Source organism: Beta vulgaris, chromosome 9 (genome assembly GCF_026745355.1).
Source record: "Beta vulgaris subsp. vulgaris cultivar EL10 chromosome 9, EL10.2, whole genome shotgun sequence".
NCBI lineage: Eukaryota > Viridiplantae > Streptophyta > Magnoliopsida > Caryophyllales > Amaranthaceae > Beta > Beta vulgaris.
Window position 1 is genome coordinate 43,032,757 of NC_079210.1, and position 20,122 is coordinate 43,052,878.

Here is a 20,122-nt window from a genome sequence, read left to right on the forward strand (position 1 = left end):
TTGTATTGATTTTTTTCTTATCATCCGTAAAGATGTTTTAGGCTGGCCTCCTGATTGAAGCTTCCTGTCCTATTTTTCTTTCCGTATCAAAAAAAATATATATGTAATATGCAGAGATTTGACAATTTTAATAATTCCATTGTGACATAGACTGTTTTGCAAATAAATTCACAATACTTACACAATCGACTTACACAAAGCAATGCTTACAAGTTACATATGCTCATTCACACAATCGACTTAAAAATATAATACAACACACTGAAGTCTAACTGCACACATACGTTCAATAATCAATGCCAACTATAGTACTACATAAATGTCCAAAAACAAAGAACAAACAAGCAGAACCATGCACACACATGTAGCCTCAATGCTTGGGACCTAGCAAAGCAAGAAGAAAGTCCCTGTAATTTCCTGATGTTTCCGAGTGAACTGCATCAACCAATGACTTCTTATACTTCTTCTGGTACTCAGCTTTTATGTACTGCATATCAATCTCTACCCTTGTCACAATAACCCGGATAAGTGTTGTGTCATCAGTTCCCAACCCCTTCATTGCTTTTCGAAGTACCTGTGAAGCAACAAGGAGGTTAAAGTCGGATGGTGGGACACGTAGTTTATTTTATATCTTGAACTGTATTGAAATAGTAGTGCATTGTTGTTATGGAACACAGAAACACAATACAACAACATCACTACCCTCAAATCATGCTTCTAGAACACCACTTGAGTAGAGTACCCAACAAATATAAAGCACTTCAGCACTTGAGTTTGAGAGATGGAAGAGCAAAAGTAATATATATCCTAGAAAGTCCAATCCATTTAACATTGCATACAAATATAATTGAGTTGGCGCTACCATAGTGAAACATATTCTGCAGACATCAACTTTATATGTGTTTCAAAATGTAAATTCAACTATTCCAAACACAATTTATTAGCATGATTTTACTGCCAGTTTTTTAGGAGCTAGAATCCTCCTGCTCATTCATTGAAGCATTACTCCTATAAAGATGAAAGTGCAACGGACCTTCACCACAACAAGAAGAAAAAAAAAGGGAAAGAAATTTAAGAAAGAAGAAAGTTCACCTTCGCAAAGTATATTCCTGGGTTTCCCGCACATCTTACAATTGTCAAAAGAGCATATGCAAACAACCCTGACGTTTCCTTCTTTATAGCCTGCACCAGAAAACAATGAGTTGAGTATTGTAGGTTGAAATATTTATGCAAAAAGATGCCAGATCAAGATTTAATACCTTTTCAAGAGAGTGTCCATACATGCTATTGTAGGTTGAATCTACAACGGCTAAGTGTGCCCTGCTTCTCTCGCTAAAAATTTTAATGAAGGTGTCCTCATCAGTACCCAGTTTCTTCTCCCCAGCTCTGTAGAGTGTCTTTGCATCATTCTCAGCAATCATTCTATCAACTTCAAAACCTTCATATCGTTGTATTCTTACATATGCTAGCAAAAGCTGCAGCAAAGCACTACTTTCCCTTGTCAACATCAAGCAGTTCTATGACTAAGGTTCAAAACATGAAGTATAAAAAATGAGTAGGCTAAACATCAAGCTTTTTCTTTAGAGGACAAAGGTTTGGCCCCTATGCTAGTGGAATTACCTTAATATCTTCTCTCTATTGTTTGCTAACAAATATACTTTGCTACATAGTCTTTTACATTAGAAATGACCATTTTGACAAATATAAGAGACGGTACCTTCTTGTGGTCTCCAGAGGTATAATTTTCCAGATCATGCTCAAGGTAGGACCCAAACCTTGAATGGTAGATCTGCTTGAAGGTCTGTATCTGGGAAGGTGTACGAGAACATATAACTTCAGTGGCACCTCTGAGATCAGTCCCAAGCAGTGCCTGCCGCAGAGCAACAGCATCACGTGTTGCTGGATCTTTCATCCAGAGCAAAACTGCATCCTGAACACACACACACAGCATGCAGAAAACAATTATATTTTTCGACGGGGAAGGGGGGGGGGGATCTCATATACTTTCGTGTGACCACTTAAATCCACAATCATTCATATCAGAACATATGGATAATGGTAAGAGAGCAATTCAGAACACCAAAATACAGGCAAGTTTAAATGAAAGAAACTCCACTAAACAGATATAGAGGATGCTATTAGCAGTGTAGAAGTAATTGGGGTTTAAAGTATGGATAAGTTGAACTAGAGGGGAAAAATTCAGGCCTGACATCATACCTCTAATTTACCAGTCAACTCCTTTTTCAAACGGTCGAGAATATCTTCAGAGTACAAAGCTTTATATTCATGTTGGATAAATGTGCGCTGCGAAGCATCGCGATGAGCAAGAATTTTGATTACCGCAGAAGTGTCACAACCAAACCCTACAAGGAAGGCATTTAAGATAAGAGACAATCAGATTCTTCGCGTAAAAATGTTGGTCCTTTAAGATCCAGCTACAATAAAAACTTAATAGTATGTGATGCACGTCTTTTATAGCTTAGTCTTCTCTCATGATGACTGACTGGAGTTGAATTTCTCATGCCCAAAGTTAAGGTGCTGACAATCTTAAGATCTGCTGACATCAAGCACTGAGAGAGCATATATGAAAATAATGGAATTTTCCACCTAACAAAAGAATACAGGAAACTTTAATTGGGAAATCAGAAATGTAGCTGACCATTCTGCCATCATGCCTTATACCACGACATTTCTTTACTTTTCCGTTGATTACTAGTTCTCCTAAATTTGTTACATACAAGCAAAATGCCTTGCGACAAGAACTGTAGTATACGAACAAGGGAGAGTGTTTTTTTTTCAATGATCAAGCAAGGGATGCAGTGAGAAAGAAGCTTGCTATGTTTAACCCCTAAATTTGAATCCTTCAACAGTTAAAGATCACTTTGAATCAATGATCTCAATACAATGTTCCGCGATTGCATAATTCTAGTATAGTAGTAGTCAAGAAGTTTACATAACCATAAGTAAATAAATTTGAGAAGCTTGACAATCACATTCACTGTGTGGCAAATTGCCCGTAAAAAGGATCAAAATCAAGACATAAATAGCCAGTAAATCCTTCAAATAAGGGGAAAGGTAGAGGGAAAAAAAACAGAATAAGGCATCTTCAAATTCCCTTTAGGTTGTGTTTGGTTGGGCGGAAAACATTTCCAGTGGAAAGTGGTTTTCCATGAAAACTATTTTCCATAGGAAAACTCGATTCCAGATTGATTTTCCTTTGTTTGGTTGCAAGGAAAGTAACTTTCTTTTGAAGCCATTTTCCTTTGCTTGTGTTGTGTTATTATTTGATAGAGTGTGGGGAAGTGTGGCTTCCTCTGCCTCCCTAGAGAAAGTAATTTTCCGTCCTTAGGAAATGAAGTTCAACCCATATTCTCCCTTCCTTAATCCGATCCAAACCAAACAGATGAAAGTGAGGAAAATAGTTTTCCGGAAAAATACTTTCCTCCGAAATTCCCAATCAAACACACCCTTAATCCTCTGATAACTAAGCCTTGAAGATTGTTTATTAAGAATCGAAATATTATCATCTTCCACTAACATAGGAGGAAAACCATTCCACAAACAATTCTTCATCATCACTGAATATTACTAAATTTATAAATTCCACAAATGTTGGAGGAAAGCAATTTAAAAACTTCGTATAATCTTTTCTTTTTCTTCAACCAATTCCTGATCATTTCTTATTTATTTTTCTAATTTCCCTGATTTTTTGTGATACAAACTGTAACATTACTAAATTGAAACTGATAAAAATAAAAGCAGAGTAACGATTGTTTTGCTACTAGTTAGGGTTTAAACTTCACATAAATTATCCCAAATTTATCAGAAATAGTTCAAACTTCAAAGAGCAAATTTCATTTTCCACTACATATCTATGAAACACTGAATCGTTCATAATTGATAATTCCTACATAATTGGAACTTTATATGATGTGTAAAACCATTCACGTCAAATTTTATTAATAATTATAGTCTAAATAGTAAAACGTCTGGTCAAGTGAAAGTAAATCACTAAATCACGAAAAATTAAACAGAAAGAGAGAGAGACGATTACCTTTGAAGGCCTTGTAAAGGTGTATAACGTCATCGCGAGGAGAAACTTGCATCGGAGGAACACTGAGAGACGACATTTTTGTCTACCTGAAATTTCTCTTTTTCTCTCTCCTCTGAAAGTGCAGCAGAGATAAGTTTGAATGATGGAGTAAGTTGATTTACGACAGCAAGTTCGCTGTTTATCTGTGTTTGAATAGTTGAATTCTTTAATGGCCTGTTTGGATACAAACATTTCATTTGAAATGCTGTAATTGGGCCAATTTACATGTTTGGCAATTTAAAGTATTTGGAATTGGATTTGGGCCCAATTACCTACACATATTAAATATACCTCAACCCATATCATTTGAAATCCATAGTAAATTACTGTCATTTGAAATCCAAACCTCACTCTTCATCCTCAAAACATCACGATAAAACTCGTTACTCATTTTCTCTCTCTTCCATTGGAGATTTTTCGAGCTTTCTCTCTCCTCGTTGTCTGGTTTCACGGTTCTTCGGTTTCTCGTTTTGATTGTCTCCCTCAAACTTTCTCTCTCCTCAACACATCGCGAGCTTTCTCTCTCCTCCTACATTGCGAAATCTTATTTTTAAGGTTGGTTTCTCAATTCTTGATTTTTTTACCATGAATTTGCTGCGAGATTGTTTATGGTTGAGTTATAAATATTGTTTTAGGTTAGGATGTGTAATTGATTGAAATTTCGATTCTATATATTATTTATTTATATCTTGCGATTAATTAGGGTTTTTTTTAGTCTTTGCAATTGTTACCGAGTATATGGCTTATGCATCATCTCTCTGTAGAGCAGGTTTATAGACATGTGGAGAAGCTAAATTTTTATGTCTGCCATGGAATGTTGACATTGACAATTTTTTGTTAGTGCTACAATAATCACTAATGATAGAAGAAGTTTGTTAGTGCTACAGTAGTCACTAATGATAGAGATTTCATGATTTCATCACATTACACCTCAAAGGGTATGAAGTATTTTCTTTTGTGTTTGTGGGTTCCTACTTCCTAGCGTTCTTGGGCTTTCGGGTCAACAAGTGCTTCAAGCTGTCAAGAGGTTTATGAATGGGCCGGTGAATGAGTTCGATATGTTAAAACATCTACCGAAGGAGCAAAAGTTAGACTGGATTTTATTATGTATTAGTGATTAGTAGTTCTATTTTATTGGTTGTAGGATCGAATTACAATTCCAAACTTTAACTTGGTTTGCCAAACAGTATTTGAATTTGAAATTCAACATTTGAAATTCTATGAATTCCCAAACAACTTATTGGAATTTGAAATTCCAAATTTGAAATTCTTAAGTTTCCCAAACACTAGACTTGGAATTGAATTCCGGAAATTGGAATTCCGAAATTGAAATGTACTATTTGAAATGAAATATGGGTATCCAAACGCAACCTAATGATATTTATAACCTTGTAGGCTTAATACGAATACGTAATAAGGCTGGAGAGCTGGTTGAAAATTCTACAAAATACCAAAAGCGGAGTTGGCTGTTGGAAGGTGGCAACGTCAACGTCTTGGCCGTATGTTTTTAAAATCCGAGTCCGACATCCGAAGTCCGAGATTATACGAAGAAAAAGACTTAAAATTCGAACATCCCACCTCAATTCCGATTTGACTTGAAATTCGAATATCTGAACTCGATCCCGACTTATCTTTCCGCCCATTTTTTTATAATAGAAAAGTCTTTTATATTACAATAATCTAATCATTATAATTTTTTCTAATTATCATATGAAAATATAATATATTACAAATAATCTAAATATTATTATTATTTTTAACAATTATTTTTTCAATGGGATAATCTTATATAATACAATTGGCTAAAAGTCGAAGTCAGGTTATATATAAATAATACATTATCACAAATAAGGAATAAAGATTAATTGACTTAAATATATATTACCTTTTTCAAATAAAAAATGTATGCTTCCCCTAAAAATATAGTAAAAAATGTATGCATATTAGATTTTCAAATTATGTTTTTCCTCTTACAAGTACTTTTCATAATTTTCACTATTAAATTATTAGTGATATTGATGGCTAAAATTGTGAATCTACAAAAGTTTACTACCCGTTGGTTATTCTTTATCTATGTTCCTAGTTTGAGTTGCATATTTGACACTGTAAATCTTTCAATATTATATGTAATTGTATTTTAGTAAAAAGAAAATATAAAAATTAGATATTTTTTGAGGGGAATAAAAATTAGATATTAATATAGTACTCATTAAGAGGACATATTAAGATCCTACATAATTATGTATTTTCTTATATATTATGTAAATATTAAAAAGTTTATTACATTTTAAATAGTGTCAAGATCTTTAGTATAATTTAATAGTAAAATTCTTGCAAATAATTTGGAAAAAAGATAATATATATTGTGTTATCTCTTCTTCCTAAGCCGACGAACCAAAACATTTTTGGGCACTTGGCTATAGGACTTTTAAGGATGATGTCGTGAGTGTGAATATCTACGAAAGGAGTAGGAATGATAATGGATCGGAGATGGGTCGGATGGAGCTCCATCCGACCCATCACCCGCGATCCAAAACTCCATCCACACCATCTATTACCCGCCAAAAATTTCACCTATATCCGCTCCACCCATCATTCACGGGTGGGGCGGGTGGGGCGGGGTGGGGAACGAGTGATACTAGGAATAAAAACTATATTTGTAGACTTAACATTTTTAAGAAATTAATACTTCCTCCATTCGGTTTCAAATGAAATGTTTGCCTTTTCACACAACCCACCGCGCTTCTTTGATCATTGATATACTTAGGTGCATACGTAAAAAATATAAAAATGTTATAATTTGATAGTATGCACCGAGACGAATCTAACAAGATCCCACTTGATTATATTTTTCTTTATATAATGGTGATAAATTGGAGTCAAATTTGATCAATGAATAGTGTCATTTCACCCACTATTTCATTTAATACAAAACAGATGAGTTATATGAAAAATCAATCATATATAGTCTCATAGATTAACAATAAACGACGAAATATCAATCTTATTAGACACCAAAAAGTAATTATAAGTATCTTTTTTATCCCTTATATATATATTTTTTTTTATTACCTTAAATGACACGTGGTTGTAAAAAAAAATTATTTTTATATATTTTTATATTAAATATATACATATAAGTGAAGGGGGGAGGAAGATGGTCTCCCCTCTTAGAAAGTCTAATATACCCTTAATGAATTTAAATTGTCATATATATAATAATCTTTTTTCCCTCCTACTCGCCATATATATTGAACAAGTTATTGATGGATTTGAATTTGAAATTTTAATTAAATATTAAATTAAGGAGAATGATTTCCTCTTCTTACCTATGTGTGAAAAACTCTATCAAAAAATTAAAATAACAATATAACTTGATTGACACAATTAGAAATAAAATAAAAATTGGAATTTCATATTAATAATTATACTCATAATATTTCAAAACCTAAATGTTGATTATTCTTCAGTAATCTCTATTATATAAATCAAATAAACTCTTTTCGACAATTGAACCCGAGACACAATTTTTTCCACTTTATTTGAGCACAAACTTTCTTCTACTGTATATTTCTTTCTCTCGATAATATATTTAAATAATGATGAACAAATAACTAAAAAAATCAATGAAGCATTGATTTAAGAAAATATCGTTAAAAAATTAATAATAATTTTAAATATATTTTCAAATCAAATTTTTTGTAACACTGATTAATAACTAATTGAGAAAATTAAAAAAGTTAACAGCACATGCACGCATAGCGTGCAAAAAATGCTAGTATAATATAAGGGTTGGGGGCAGGAAGATGGAATGAAAAAAAAATACAAAAGAAAATCATTTTAAAACCATTTTTCATTTCAACTTGCCATTCTAAACAAGTTTATAATGGTATATGCATCAAATACTTCAATCAAAAAGTTAAATGGACAAAATATATATACCTTTTATATAAGAAAAGATAGTATACATGACGTGCACATGAAAAGTTTGAAACACTAACAAACCTTTGATAGTCTTTAATTCAGTTAAACCGACTCATTATTTATGTTCATTCTGCTCGGTATTCATTTACAAAAAAATAATGTTTAGTTCACCTAAAATTTTTCTAATCTGAACTTATCTGATCTGATCTGAACTTATTTTTTCTGATCTGATTTGATCTAATCAGATCATATCTGATTTACAAGATCTTATATTTTATAAAATATATTATTACTATTATATTATTACTTTGTAATTCATTATTATGCAATATATTATAAGATCTTCTTTATAGTATTATTATCATTATCATTTTATTTCTATCACAACTTTTACACAACTTTTATTAATAATAACTAGTTATTAGGCCCGAGCTATGCCCCGGGGAAGAAAAATTTTCATTTATTAATATAATACTTCATCATAATAACACTAAATACAACTTAGCCTAGTGGTTAGAACTTTAGTATATGTACTTGAGGTCTCGGGATCAAACCATATACTATGCAATTTCTTAATTTTTTTATTGTACATGGATTACATGAACTAAAACTCCCTAGGGAGAGCGCCACGTGGCATAGTTTCTTATTTTCGCGCACCTTTTAATATATTTGTATAGATAATTATTATTATTATCATTATTATAATAACAACAATAATAATTATAATCATAATAATAATAATAATTACTAAAAATAATTATATAACCGAAGTCATTAATGTATAAGAACACTTATAAAATGTTTCACACTTTCCCTTAAAAAAAAATTCCACACTTGAGAAGTCTGCAGACTCAACTCTTTTTTTTCATATAAAATAAAATAAGATATACAAACAACTATGACTTGCGTAAGAAAGAAATGGATAGCGTGCAACTTCAAATAGCTAGAGAGATTTGAAATTCGGTAGGAAGAGGTATACCGGATCTAAATTTATAATTTGTATCTCGCACTTAGCTTATTTTGAAATGTAATCCGAACTTAGTAGTTTCGTTGTCATGAATTTGAGCTATCATATTTTATATATTTCTTATTTTTGCGCCAATCTTATGTTCTTAACACGTGGCTTTTAATTTTTTTATTATTTAATAACAACAAAATAACTTAAAATAATGATAACAATGACATTTATAATGATAACAGCAAGATTAATAATAATTACCAATATTAATAATTAATAAGTACAACCGCAACTAGGGATGGCAATCCAATCCGAATCCGACCCTAGTCCGCTCCGATCCGAAGGAAAAAATCCGAGTTGACTCCGACAAAAAAGTAATCCGACTCCGACTCCGTTTAAAAAATCCGACTCCGAGTCGGAGGAGGGTCGGAGTCGGATCTCATAAAATAATCCGACATCCGAATCCTACTCCGACTTTGAGTCAATCAATCCTTTTTTCTTATTTATGTAATGTATTATTTATGTATAATCTGACTTCGACTTTCAGCCAGTTGTATTATATAGGCTTTTCCCACAGAAAAAATGATTAAAATTGGAAGAAAAATAAGTCGGATCAGGTTCGGAGTCAGATGTTCGGATTTTAAGTCGGATGTCCGGATTTTAAGTCGGGTTGAATCTCGGAGTCGGATGTTCGGATTTTAGGTCGGGTCTGATTCGGATTTTCAAAGTCGGATCTCGGATTTAAAATCCGACTTTCTGTAGGGTCGGAGTCGGATTATGCATAATCCGGTCCAAGTCCGACCCGTTGCCATTCCTAACCGCAACAATAATAATCCTTTTGAACAAATGTACTATTAATGAAAAGCTATCCAAGAATGATGGCAAAGAGAAGGTCGATGTATATCGAAGTCTGGTCGGCTCTCTCATATATCTCACACACACGAGACCAGGCATAGTTCATTCTGTAAGCATTGTGTCAAGGTTCATGAGTGAGCCAAGTAAAGCTCACCTGGAAGCAGCACAAAGGATTCTCAGGTATGTCAAGGGAACAAAAAGTTATGGAATTCTGTACGAGACAGAGAAAAATCACAAGCTTACAGGATATACAGACATCAATTGGGCCGGAAGTATTGACGACCGAAAAAGTACGAGCGGCTACGTATTCCAGCTGGGAACCAAGGCCATATCTTGCTTGGTCATCAAAGAAACAAGCAGCAGTAGCTCTGTCATCAGTAGAAGCAGAGTATGTAGCAACAACAAGTGCAGCATGTGAAGCAGTATGGCTTAGAAGAATTCTCGATAATCTACAACAGACATCAGAAGAACCAGCAACTATCTACTGCGACAACATGTCTGGAATAGCCATGACAAAGAATCCAATCTTTCACAGTCGCACGAAGCACATCGAGATACGACATCATTTCATCCGAAAGTTGGTCGACAAACAAGAGATCGAGCTACAATTCTACAAGACGGGGAGCAGCTCGCGAACATATTCACTAAAGCAATTCCAACAGAGAAGTTTATCCAGTTCAGAAGACAACTTAGAGTTCGAGAATTTTTCAGATTAAGGTGGAGTATTAGATAATTAATCTAGAAAATTCTAAATATCTATGTATTCTAGATTAATGCTAAGAAAATACTAGGTGACAATATCCTAGAAATATCTAGACAAGTACCTAGAAAAATCTAGCCTAAGACACTTAAGTAATTAGCCTAGAGTACTCTAGAACATGCAAATATAATGGTGTGTTTGCAACACCACCGACATACCCAAGTATAAATATGTAATGAAGCATGCATGATGAGTGTCAAGCCAAGTCATCAATAAAGCAATCAACTTCTCAAATCTATATTCTCTCCCTCAACTCTCATATTCAAGCATTATATTCACTTACAACAATTATATTACTCAAAACCCATCAAACACTTCCGCCCATAATTTCCAACACGAACGGGCGCATCAGTGTGCTCGGGCAGGCAGCGTAGCTTGAGCAACAAGTCGGTAATTGACAAATATATATGCTCAGACTAACACAAGGGACGTTCAGATAGACAAAGGTGCTCAAATAGACACAAACCACACTCAGACGAGCCCTCTCCCAGACGAGCAGTCACTTGCTCCAGCGAGCAAGTGACCAGACTGGTCAGGTAGACCTTCATGCTACTATGCTAGGACGACCAGTTTGTTGTTGGTCCCCATTTTTGCTCCTTCTTTTACTTCCTTGCTACATTGTTACAATGTTTAAATGCTTGACTCAATCATTATAAATAGCATGGAATCAACAAGCACCAGAGCAAAGCAAGAACAACAAGAAAAAAGGGAGATATCGAAAGAGAAATAACACATAACACACAACATGCACAATTGCACATGATTATCATCCTAATCAAATAATTGAAGGAAAATAAACTAAAAGCAGGGAAAAAGTAGAGCAAAAATTCATGAAATGAAGGTAAATACTTCTCTATGAGTGAGATAATTTGAGTCGCCAAGACTCCAACAAGAATCTTGCACATGCACACAATCAACTTGAAATCTAATACAACAGACTATGAAGTTTAAATTGCACACTCACGTTTAAGAACCAACGCTAACCTACAATAACAGTATCACCTACATATCTCACAAAAACCGAATGAAAACTATGTTACCTGGACTCGTATACCCATGTCTGACACAGGTATGTGTCCAAGTGTCTAACTTAGCTAATCTATGGAAATTATGATTTTAGCTTAAAATGAAGTGTCCAGGTATCCGTGTCCACATCCGAGTGTTAAGGATCTGACACGGGTACTTGAGGTGAATTGAAGAGTCCATGTAACTAAGAAGAAAAGGAAAAAAGCAAAACAATGGATACACATGTATCCTCAATGCTTTGTACCCAACAGAGCAAGAAGAAATTTCCTGTAATTCCCTACTGTTCGCAAGCGAACTGCAGTAACCAATGAATTCTTATACTCCTTCTGGTACTCAGCTTTTATGTACTGCATATCAATCTCCACCCTTGTCACAATAACCCTGATGAGTGTTTTGTCACCAGTTCTTAATCCCTTCATTGCTTTCCGTAGTACCTGTAAAACAACAATGAGGTCATAATAAGTTGGGACTCGTTGTTTATTTGAAATCTTGAACTTCAGTACAAGTAATTGACTACGTGCAATGGTGCGTCAATATGGAGCAGATAAACAACTACAACAATATTATTACCCTCAGATCATGCTTCTAATAGAACACCACTTTGATTACAATAATCTCTATTATATAAGGGAAGAGGAGGGGGACACCAAAAATGGTAATTCCTTTTATACCTTAAGTAATAAAATATAAATTCACTATTTTTCATCATTATATCCTCAATTAACAAAATATTTACATCATCATTGATTTATTAGCTTTCAAAAAACAGAAGAAAAATATATAATCAACTTCATGAATATTTTTTCGTATATATTATTACACAATTGATCTTTTGTTTGTTTTTGCACGCATCGCGTGCATACAAGACTAGTATGCAATAACTAGAATGCACTTTTGAGTTAAGATGAAGAGCAAAACAGTAAATTAAAAGCACATTGTAGAAACTCAAATCCATGAAGTAACATAATAGTAGAATTTAATATGAAGTTTATATGAGTAGGCAGTTGGCACTAGAATTATGAAATCTATACTGCAGATAATTACCTTAATATGTGTTTCAGCAATGTAAATACTATAGACTATTAGAAGTTAATTTTATTTCACTTCTTGTGTTTGTCCATTGTAAATTCGTACTGCCGAAAACTGAAAGTGAACCTGACCTTCACCATGAGTAGAACAAAAGAAGAAAGAATTGTATGTAAGAAGAAAGGTCACCATGGCAAAGTATTTTCCTGGATTTTCCGCACATCTTACTATTGTCAAAAGAGCAGATGCAAACGGCTTTGTTATATCCTTCTTTATAGCCTACATCAAATAAAATTGAGTCAAGTATCTCAAATAGTTGTGTAGAAAGATGCCAAACCAAAATTTCAGGGGTGTTGTTTGGCCAAGCTTCTGGGGGGTGTTGTAGGACCCAAAAGCTAAAGTTAGACCAAACATTAAAAGCTACTTCAAAAGTTATTGCTGAACATGCCCTTATATAGATTTATAAACTCTAAAAATAATGGGTCAAACGAAATGGTGAAAATAGTTTCCGTTTCTCAAAAGCACTCTTAAGATCGTGACCAAAACACATTGAGAATTTCTCTAGAAACTGCTTCTAAGTAATAGAAACTATTTAGCCAAAAAGATTCTTAATACCTTTTCAAGAGAGTGTCCATACATCCTATTGTAGATTGAATCTACACTGACTAAGTGTGCGTTGCTGCTCTCACTAAAAATTTTAATGATCTTATCAGTTCCTGATCTCTTCTCCACAGCTAAATAGAGCGTCTTTGCATCATTTTCAGCAGCCATTATGTCAAATTCAGAACCTTCATCACGCTGTATGCTTATGTATGCTACCAAAAGCTGCAGCAAAGTAATATTTTCCGCTGTCAGCATCAAACAACTACTTCCTCCGTTTTTTATTACTTGTACCAGTTTGACAAAGATTTGAGATACGATACCTTCTTATGATCTCCAGAGGTATGTTTTTGTAGATCATGCTCTAGTAACCCGAACATTGAGTTGTAGATCTGCTTGAAGGTCTGTATCTGGGTAGGTGTACGAGAACATATAACTTCAGTCGCACCTCTCATATCATCTTTAAGCAGTGCCTGGTTCAGAACAACAGCATCACGCGTTGCTGGTTCTAATATCCAAAGCAAAACTGCAATCTGAACACACAGCATGCAGGAAACAATCATTTGTCCTACCCATTTAACAATTGTTGAAGCTTGCAACAGAAAATGATTACCATATACTTTCACTTATACTTAGGCTCCGTTTGGTATGGCGTAAAATATTTTCAGTGTAAAATGATTTTCATGGAAAACAATTTATAATGGAAAACACAATTCCAAAATTAGTTTTCCGTTGTTTGGTTTGATGTAAGAAAAATGATGAAATGAAAGGAAAATAAAAGGAGAAGTAAGGAGGTAGTGAGAAGAGTGTACAAAAGAGAGAAGGAAAATAGTTTTCCCTTCATTTTGAAAGGAAAATGGTTTTCCATCTATATATCTATATAAACCTAGAAAAATGAGTCGAGTTGTCATCTATTTAGACATCAATGCCATGTGTCATGCCCACAATCATTCTTCATTTTATTTTGCCACGTGTCATGGCTTTGTCCATATGCCACATTCTTATACCAATTGATTTCGTTTGATTTGTATGCATTGAATTGAAAGATTTAGGCTCAATTTGTAGAAGGAAATATGATGATTATATATGGTATGCAATCAGCGTATGATCATATAGCATACAAATATAGATTAGGTACTATTGCAATCATCTTGAATGATTTTGTTTCTGTATATATAATTAACTTATTGACCAATTTAAATTCTAATTAACAAATTTAAGGAATATATATATATATATATATATATATATATATATATATATATATATATATATATATATATATATATATATAAAACAGCTGAACTGAACTGAACTGAACTTATCAAAGCTGAACTGAAGTGAACGGAACTTATCGGAGCTGAACTGAACTGAACTGAACTTATCGGAGTTGAACTGAACTGAACTGAACTGAACTAAACTAAACTGAACTGAATTGAATTGAATTGAATTGAATTGAATTATATTACATTGAAATAAATTAAATGTAATAAATATATAAATAATATTTTAAACAATAATAATATGAATATTAAATAATAATATGAATATTAAATAATAATAATTATAATGATAAGTAATAATAATGAATAATAATAATAATTGTAGTATTTTGAATATTTTTAAATGATAGATATAAATAAATAATATTAATAATCATAAATTAATAATAATAATAATTAATGATAATAATGATAATTAATAATTATTATTTTATATTATTTGTATTAATATATTAATACTTGACGATGATATATAATAACAATAATATCTAAGAAGTAAATTAATATTACTATTTTAATAATTAGATTTAATAATTTAAAAATATTTAGTAATAAAAATAATGATTGGGTTGGACCGCGAAAATTACATCATAAACCGTCTTGACGCGATTTGATTGGTTTATGGGCTAAAAAAAGTGGGTTTATTTGTGCTTTGACCTAAACCATGTTCCTCCTAATAATAATAGTAATAATAATTAGTAAAGCTATAATAAAAAAAATATATAGAAACAACAATAATAATAATAATAAATAATAATAATAATAATAATAATAATAATAATAATAATAATAATAATAATAATAATACTTAATAGTAATGATATATATTTAAATAATAATAATAATAATAATAGTAGTAGTAATTAGTAAAATAAATTATACCAACATAATAATAATAATATTTAACAAAATGGTTATAAGAGAATAGAGCTGAACTGAACTGAACTGAATTGAACTGAACTTATTGGAGCTGAACTGAACTGAACTGAACTTACTGGAGCTGAACTGAACTGAATTGAACTTATTAGAGCTGAACAGAACTGAACTGAAAATAAGCTGGGGAGAACAGGCCCTAAGTCATATTTGCCTACGTGTCGAGCTGCCATTAAATTTGCTACGTGTCATCCTCCCAAAAAAAAAAACTGCCACATGTAAGAAATTCATAATGAATGTCCATGTGTCGCTTGGTAATTCTCACTTCCCTTGATTGCACAATACCATAATCAGCCTCTCACTTAACGTCAAAAGATTGAATTATTATAGGTAATGAAATCAAATCCTTCTATAAATTCATAGTGTAAATATTCATAATATACTTTTGGTTGTCAAATGCTTAGTCTTCGTATATTTAAATTCATAGTGTAAATATTCATAATATACTTTTGATCAATGCACATATTTAAATTCTAAGAATCGCCAAAATTGATATCAGTTAATTGGGAGGGTGTTGTTCTTGATTCCGGAAACTTTCATCATATTGCAACTTTTTCACTCCATTTGCATAGCTTCTCACTCCTAACCCAACCAAATAAAAAATATGGAATCAATCTAAGTATCTACCCATATATTTATAGGAAGAGGAAACGGAAACTACGAACCCGTAACTTCATTCTCATTCAATATTGCTAAGGGCATATCATAAACTAATTCCAAGAGCAGTCACTCAATAATTAAGAAAGAAAAATCAACAATGATCATCATACAAAGATCAATCATGAATTATTTAGAGTAGTTTCTTCTTATATTGCCTAATGATCAATTATACAACGTTTTAGCATGTATGCAATCTTTCGCTTTAGTTAGATAGTATTAGAAGAAAGTAGTGATATGAATGCTAAATTGATCTTAATGATCTAAAATAAATGATCAATCAATTAAAAAATATACTTATACTACCTAATGATAAAATAGAATATGAGTTAATGTCATCCCTTCGTCTACAAACCTGATCATTACACACAATTAATGTAGTAAGTTTTCTAGATGAGTCATTATTTGAGCACTAGCAACTTCAATCCCTTTTCTTTTATTGGGTCAAATGCAAGTGATAGTATTTCAATTATGGGTCTATATGATGCAAATCATATTTGGGTAAGTAGGCTTTTGGTTCGGCAGTTGGGGTGAGATTAAGGACAAGGCAGTTTGGGTCGAAAAATTCAAATCGATTAGTTTTGCGAAATGTATGGGTAAGATACTATATATGGCGGTTTTTGTCTGGGTGAAACGATGAGAATATGTAATTTGGGTGTATATAAGCGGTTAGGAACTTATTTGAAAATTCATATGGAACATGGTTAGTTTTTTTCAAATATTTGTTTTTAATAATTCAATTTTTTTTTTCAAATCTACGTATAGCCCATTTTGTAGCTAGACTCGAACGTTTTATAAGAAAAAAAATTTGATGGGCGTAAATACTATTGAAATCCTCATACCTTGATAACGATATCAAGTATTATTTAAAATTAAATAAAAATGTAGTGTTTTATATCTTTGTTATTGGAAATGAGTTAACTATGTATCTTATAAAGTTTATAAATGTAATACTTCATGTGCTACCATATAAATGCACCATTTTCCACTATGGAAATTTTCACTATACATGTACCATTTTCCTATTCAGTAACTTTTCATAATATAATACTAATAAATAATACATACGGGTCATAAGCCAGTTCTAATCAACAAAAAACTTTTCATGCACTTTATCATGACATTAGCTACATCAGTTACTAAACGCACGGGTCATGAGCCAGTTCTAAAAAATATTTTTAATACATGATATAGTTATAAAAACTTAAGTCATGAACTAACATCCAGACCATGATTTTAAGAGAAACATCATATAATCTTGAGTTTATAAAATAAAGTATTCCCGTGCATTTTGATGTATTTTTTTTTTGTTTCATTTACATATTTATAGATGTATAAGATTTTTAAAGTTTAAAATGTTGTAATAAAGAATTTTTTATATATCATAAAATATAATTTTACAGTTTATATTATTTCAACCTTATATAAATGAATTCTAATATATTATGTTTCAATAAATTTTGAACAAAAACAACAATTTAATAAATAAAACAATTTCGTACATTATGTGCAAGTCCAAATCATATCTATATAGCACTTTCCGTGCATTTTTGCACGGGTTAAAAGCTAGTCATAATGTAAAACTGAAAATAGAGGAAAACAGTTTTCCTGGAAAATGTTTTACACCCTACCAAACGGAGCCATAATTCGATAACAATCATAACATCATTCATAACAAGACAGAGAATAGAGATAATGCCATAATGGTAAGAGATCTGTAATTCATGCCATCAAAACATAGACAATTTATTGAAAGCCCACTTGTGAGTGTTCCACATTGGAAAAAAAAGACGGACTAAACCACTTTATAAGATTAGGAGTTACTCCTGCTACCATCAATTGGTTTTAGGATGGAACCTCCTTGGGAATTGTAAGTGCGATAAACTCTTTGGGGTTGAAACTTGAGAGTATAAATAAGTTAAAAATAAAGCGGAAAAAAAAATTACGCCTTACATACCTTCAGATTACCAGTAAGCTTCTCCGTCAAACAGGTACGAATATCTCCTGAGTACCAATGTGTAAATTCTTGTTGGATACTCATACGCTGTGAAGCATCACGATGAGCAAGTATATTGATCACCATAGAATAGTCACACCCTAATCCTAGGAGGAACAGTATTTAAGAGAAGAAAAGATCAGATTTCTTTCAATAAATCTGATAGGTCCTCTATATACAATCCAGCTTAAAGTAAATGATGTAATCATGCAATGCATTCATAGCTTAGCTCTCTAATGACGTTTGAATGCACAACAATTTCGAATGCCCAAAGATAAGGGCATGTTCATTATCGTTTTCTGTTTGCAATTTTTAAAATTGACATGTTTATGATTAATTTTAAGTTTATTATACCCCTCATATCATATAATTTTTACATTCATAAATCAAAAACACAAAACTAATAGTAACGCTGAACGGGTGCTAAGGTGTTGATAAGCTTACACAACCTGAACAGCATAATTCTGTACTATAATTTATATAGTAAGTGTCAAAGGACTAATAAACTAAAAGTTTAAGCTGATAGTTGGAGTCCTAGAAATAGTTTTATACTCTGTCGAGCTTTGATACCATATCAAAATACCAACTCAACCAAAAGCTTAAGCTGATGGTTGCCGTGCCAGGAATAGTTTATACTCTATCAGTAAGAAGTTTACAGAATTTTTTTTTCTTTTGAGAGCTGACAACAATAAGCAAAGGAAGAAAGACATTAAGACAGTCACAGACTCACAGTACAGTAATTGATACTCCTACCTCTGAAGGCCTTGTGAAGAAGTGAAACGTCATCGACAGGAGAAAATAGCGTTGGAGGTATGCTTAGAGTTGACATCTTCGTCCACTTAAAATTCTCTGTCTCCTCTGAAAGTGCAGAGATAAGTTTAGTTAGTAATCTGATTTATAAGAGCAAGTTCATTACTTTAATTGTGCTGCTGGCAGAAACTTCTTCAACATTGCAAATGGAACTTGACTGAGCAATGTCTACGTCTTCGTCAACGTTTAGAACGTAGATCATACATTGGATTTTTAATGGTTGCTCAATAATCTATGATTATATATTATTTTATTACTTCATCTCTTCTCTACCTCATTTAAATTCAACCCATCTCAATCTCATATATTTTTCAAATCTTTCCTAGTGCTCCCACAAGCACCCACTTTTTAAATGTTCTTTTTTGTACATTTTTTATGTGTGCATTTGAGCAAAAATATGTAAAATATGTGCATAGTAGTGTCTCAAAATTTGTAAATATACTTCGTCTTTCTCAAAATACTTTGAATTTTTTTTTTACTTTTACACTACTTATTGACCGATTTTCATCCGTTATAGGAGCATAAGATATGTGAAACATAAAAGAAGTGAATAAACCCTACTGTGATCTAATCTTATGTCTTTTGTTTAGTGTATTTTTAGAATAAATAAAAATAGATAAAAGAAAACATCTAAATAGTTTTGCGATTATGGTCCGGTTTGGTTTTACGAAGGTTCAACCCCAACCCAAACTGCAACGGCAGTTTGCTTGAAATCACAAACTAACCTACAATTTTGAAACATCAAACCAATCGAAATCGAAAAAACGAATTGGGTTGCGGTTTGGTACGGTCCAGACCATACTTTGAACAACTTTAGTCATGTGGGATTTCGTGAAATTCATCTAGACTATTGTTTCAATATATCAACTTTATACAATGTTTACATATGAGAAATCAGATATATCAATGATTAAAGTTATATTTTGACAAGTGTGCTTGGAGTAATGTGAAACCAAGGATATATTTCTTAATTCTATGGGTGTATTATAATTTGTGGGTATCACATTTTTCTCTCCTACTTTTTACCATTACTCCCATAATATATATTCTCTCTCGTCCAATATTTTTTTCTCACCATATTGCCATTTATGGATTATATAATTTTAGAATACTGAGAATTGGGGTGTGATTAAATTATAATATTTTATTAATTAATATTAGTAAAAATTTATATTCGACTTAATTAATTTATACGATTGGC

The 20,122-nt window shown here is 32.2% G+C and overlaps 2 protein-coding genes across 3 annotated transcripts; both read right to left on the minus strand.

Moving 5' to 3' along the window:
* Positions 1–117: 117 nt before the first annotated feature.
* Positions 118–4,249, minus strand: LOC104903896 (annexin D5). Its single transcript, XM_010692031.3, has 6 exons — positions 4,055–4,249; positions 2,218–2,363; positions 1,718–1,930; positions 1,260–1,475; positions 1,093–1,182; positions 118–574 (listed from the first exon to the last, which is right to left on the minus strand). The coding sequence occupies exons 1-6, from the start codon at positions 4,128–4,130 to the stop codon at positions 371–373; spliced, it is 945 nt and encodes a 314-aa protein (XP_010690333.2). The 5' UTR covers positions 4,131–4,249; the 3' UTR covers positions 118–370.
* A 7,177-nt stretch (positions 4,250–11,426) lies between these two features.
* Positions 11,427–19,240, minus strand: LOC104903899 (annexin D5). 2 transcript variants are annotated; one of them, XM_019251949.3, is made up of 6 exons: positions 18,865–19,237; positions 18,073–18,218; positions 13,566–13,775; positions 13,258–13,467; positions 12,832–12,921; positions 11,427–12,050 (listed from the first exon to the last, which is right to left on the minus strand). In XM_019251949.3, the coding sequence occupies exons 1-6, from the start codon at positions 18,938–18,940 to the stop codon at positions 11,847–11,849; spliced, it is 936 nt and encodes a 311-aa protein (XP_019107494.2). In that variant the 5' UTR covers positions 18,941–19,237; the 3' UTR covers positions 11,427–11,846. The 2 variants fall into 2 exon arrangements, with proteins under 2 accessions (XP_019107494.2, XP_019107496.2); XM_019251951.3 differs by lacking the exon at positions 12,832–12,921 and having other exon boundaries at positions 18,865–19,240.
* Between the last annotated feature and the right edge of the window lie 882 nt (positions 19,241–20,122).

Excerpts from the sequence above, each read along its gene's own strand:
- LOC104903896 (XM_010692031.3), bottom strand. The coding sequence starts at position 4,130 with ATGTCGTCTCTCAGTGTTCCTCCGATGCAAGTTTCTCCTCGCGATGAC. Across the intron at positions 1,183-1,259 it reads ATGGACACTCTCTTGAAAAG|GCTATAAAGAAGGAAACGTC; the intron begins GTATTAAATCTT and ends TTTCTGGTGCAG. Across the intron at positions 575-1,092 it reads CAGGAATATACTTTGCGAAG|GTACTTCGAAAAGCAATGAA; the intron begins GTGAACTTTCTT and ends GTTGCTTCACAG.
- LOC104903899 (XM_019251949.3), bottom strand. The coding sequence starts at position 18,940 with ATGTCAACTCTAAGCATACCTCCAACGCTATTTTCTCCTGTCGATGAC. Across the intron at positions 13,468-13,565 it reads CCTCTGGAGATCATAAGAAG|CTTTTGGTAGCATACATAAG; the intron begins GTATCGTATCTC and ends ACTTTGCTGCAG. Across the intron at positions 12,051-12,831 it reads CAGGAAAATACTTTGCCATG|GTACTACGGAAAGCAATGAA; the intron begins GTGACCTTTCTT and ends GTTGTTTTACAG.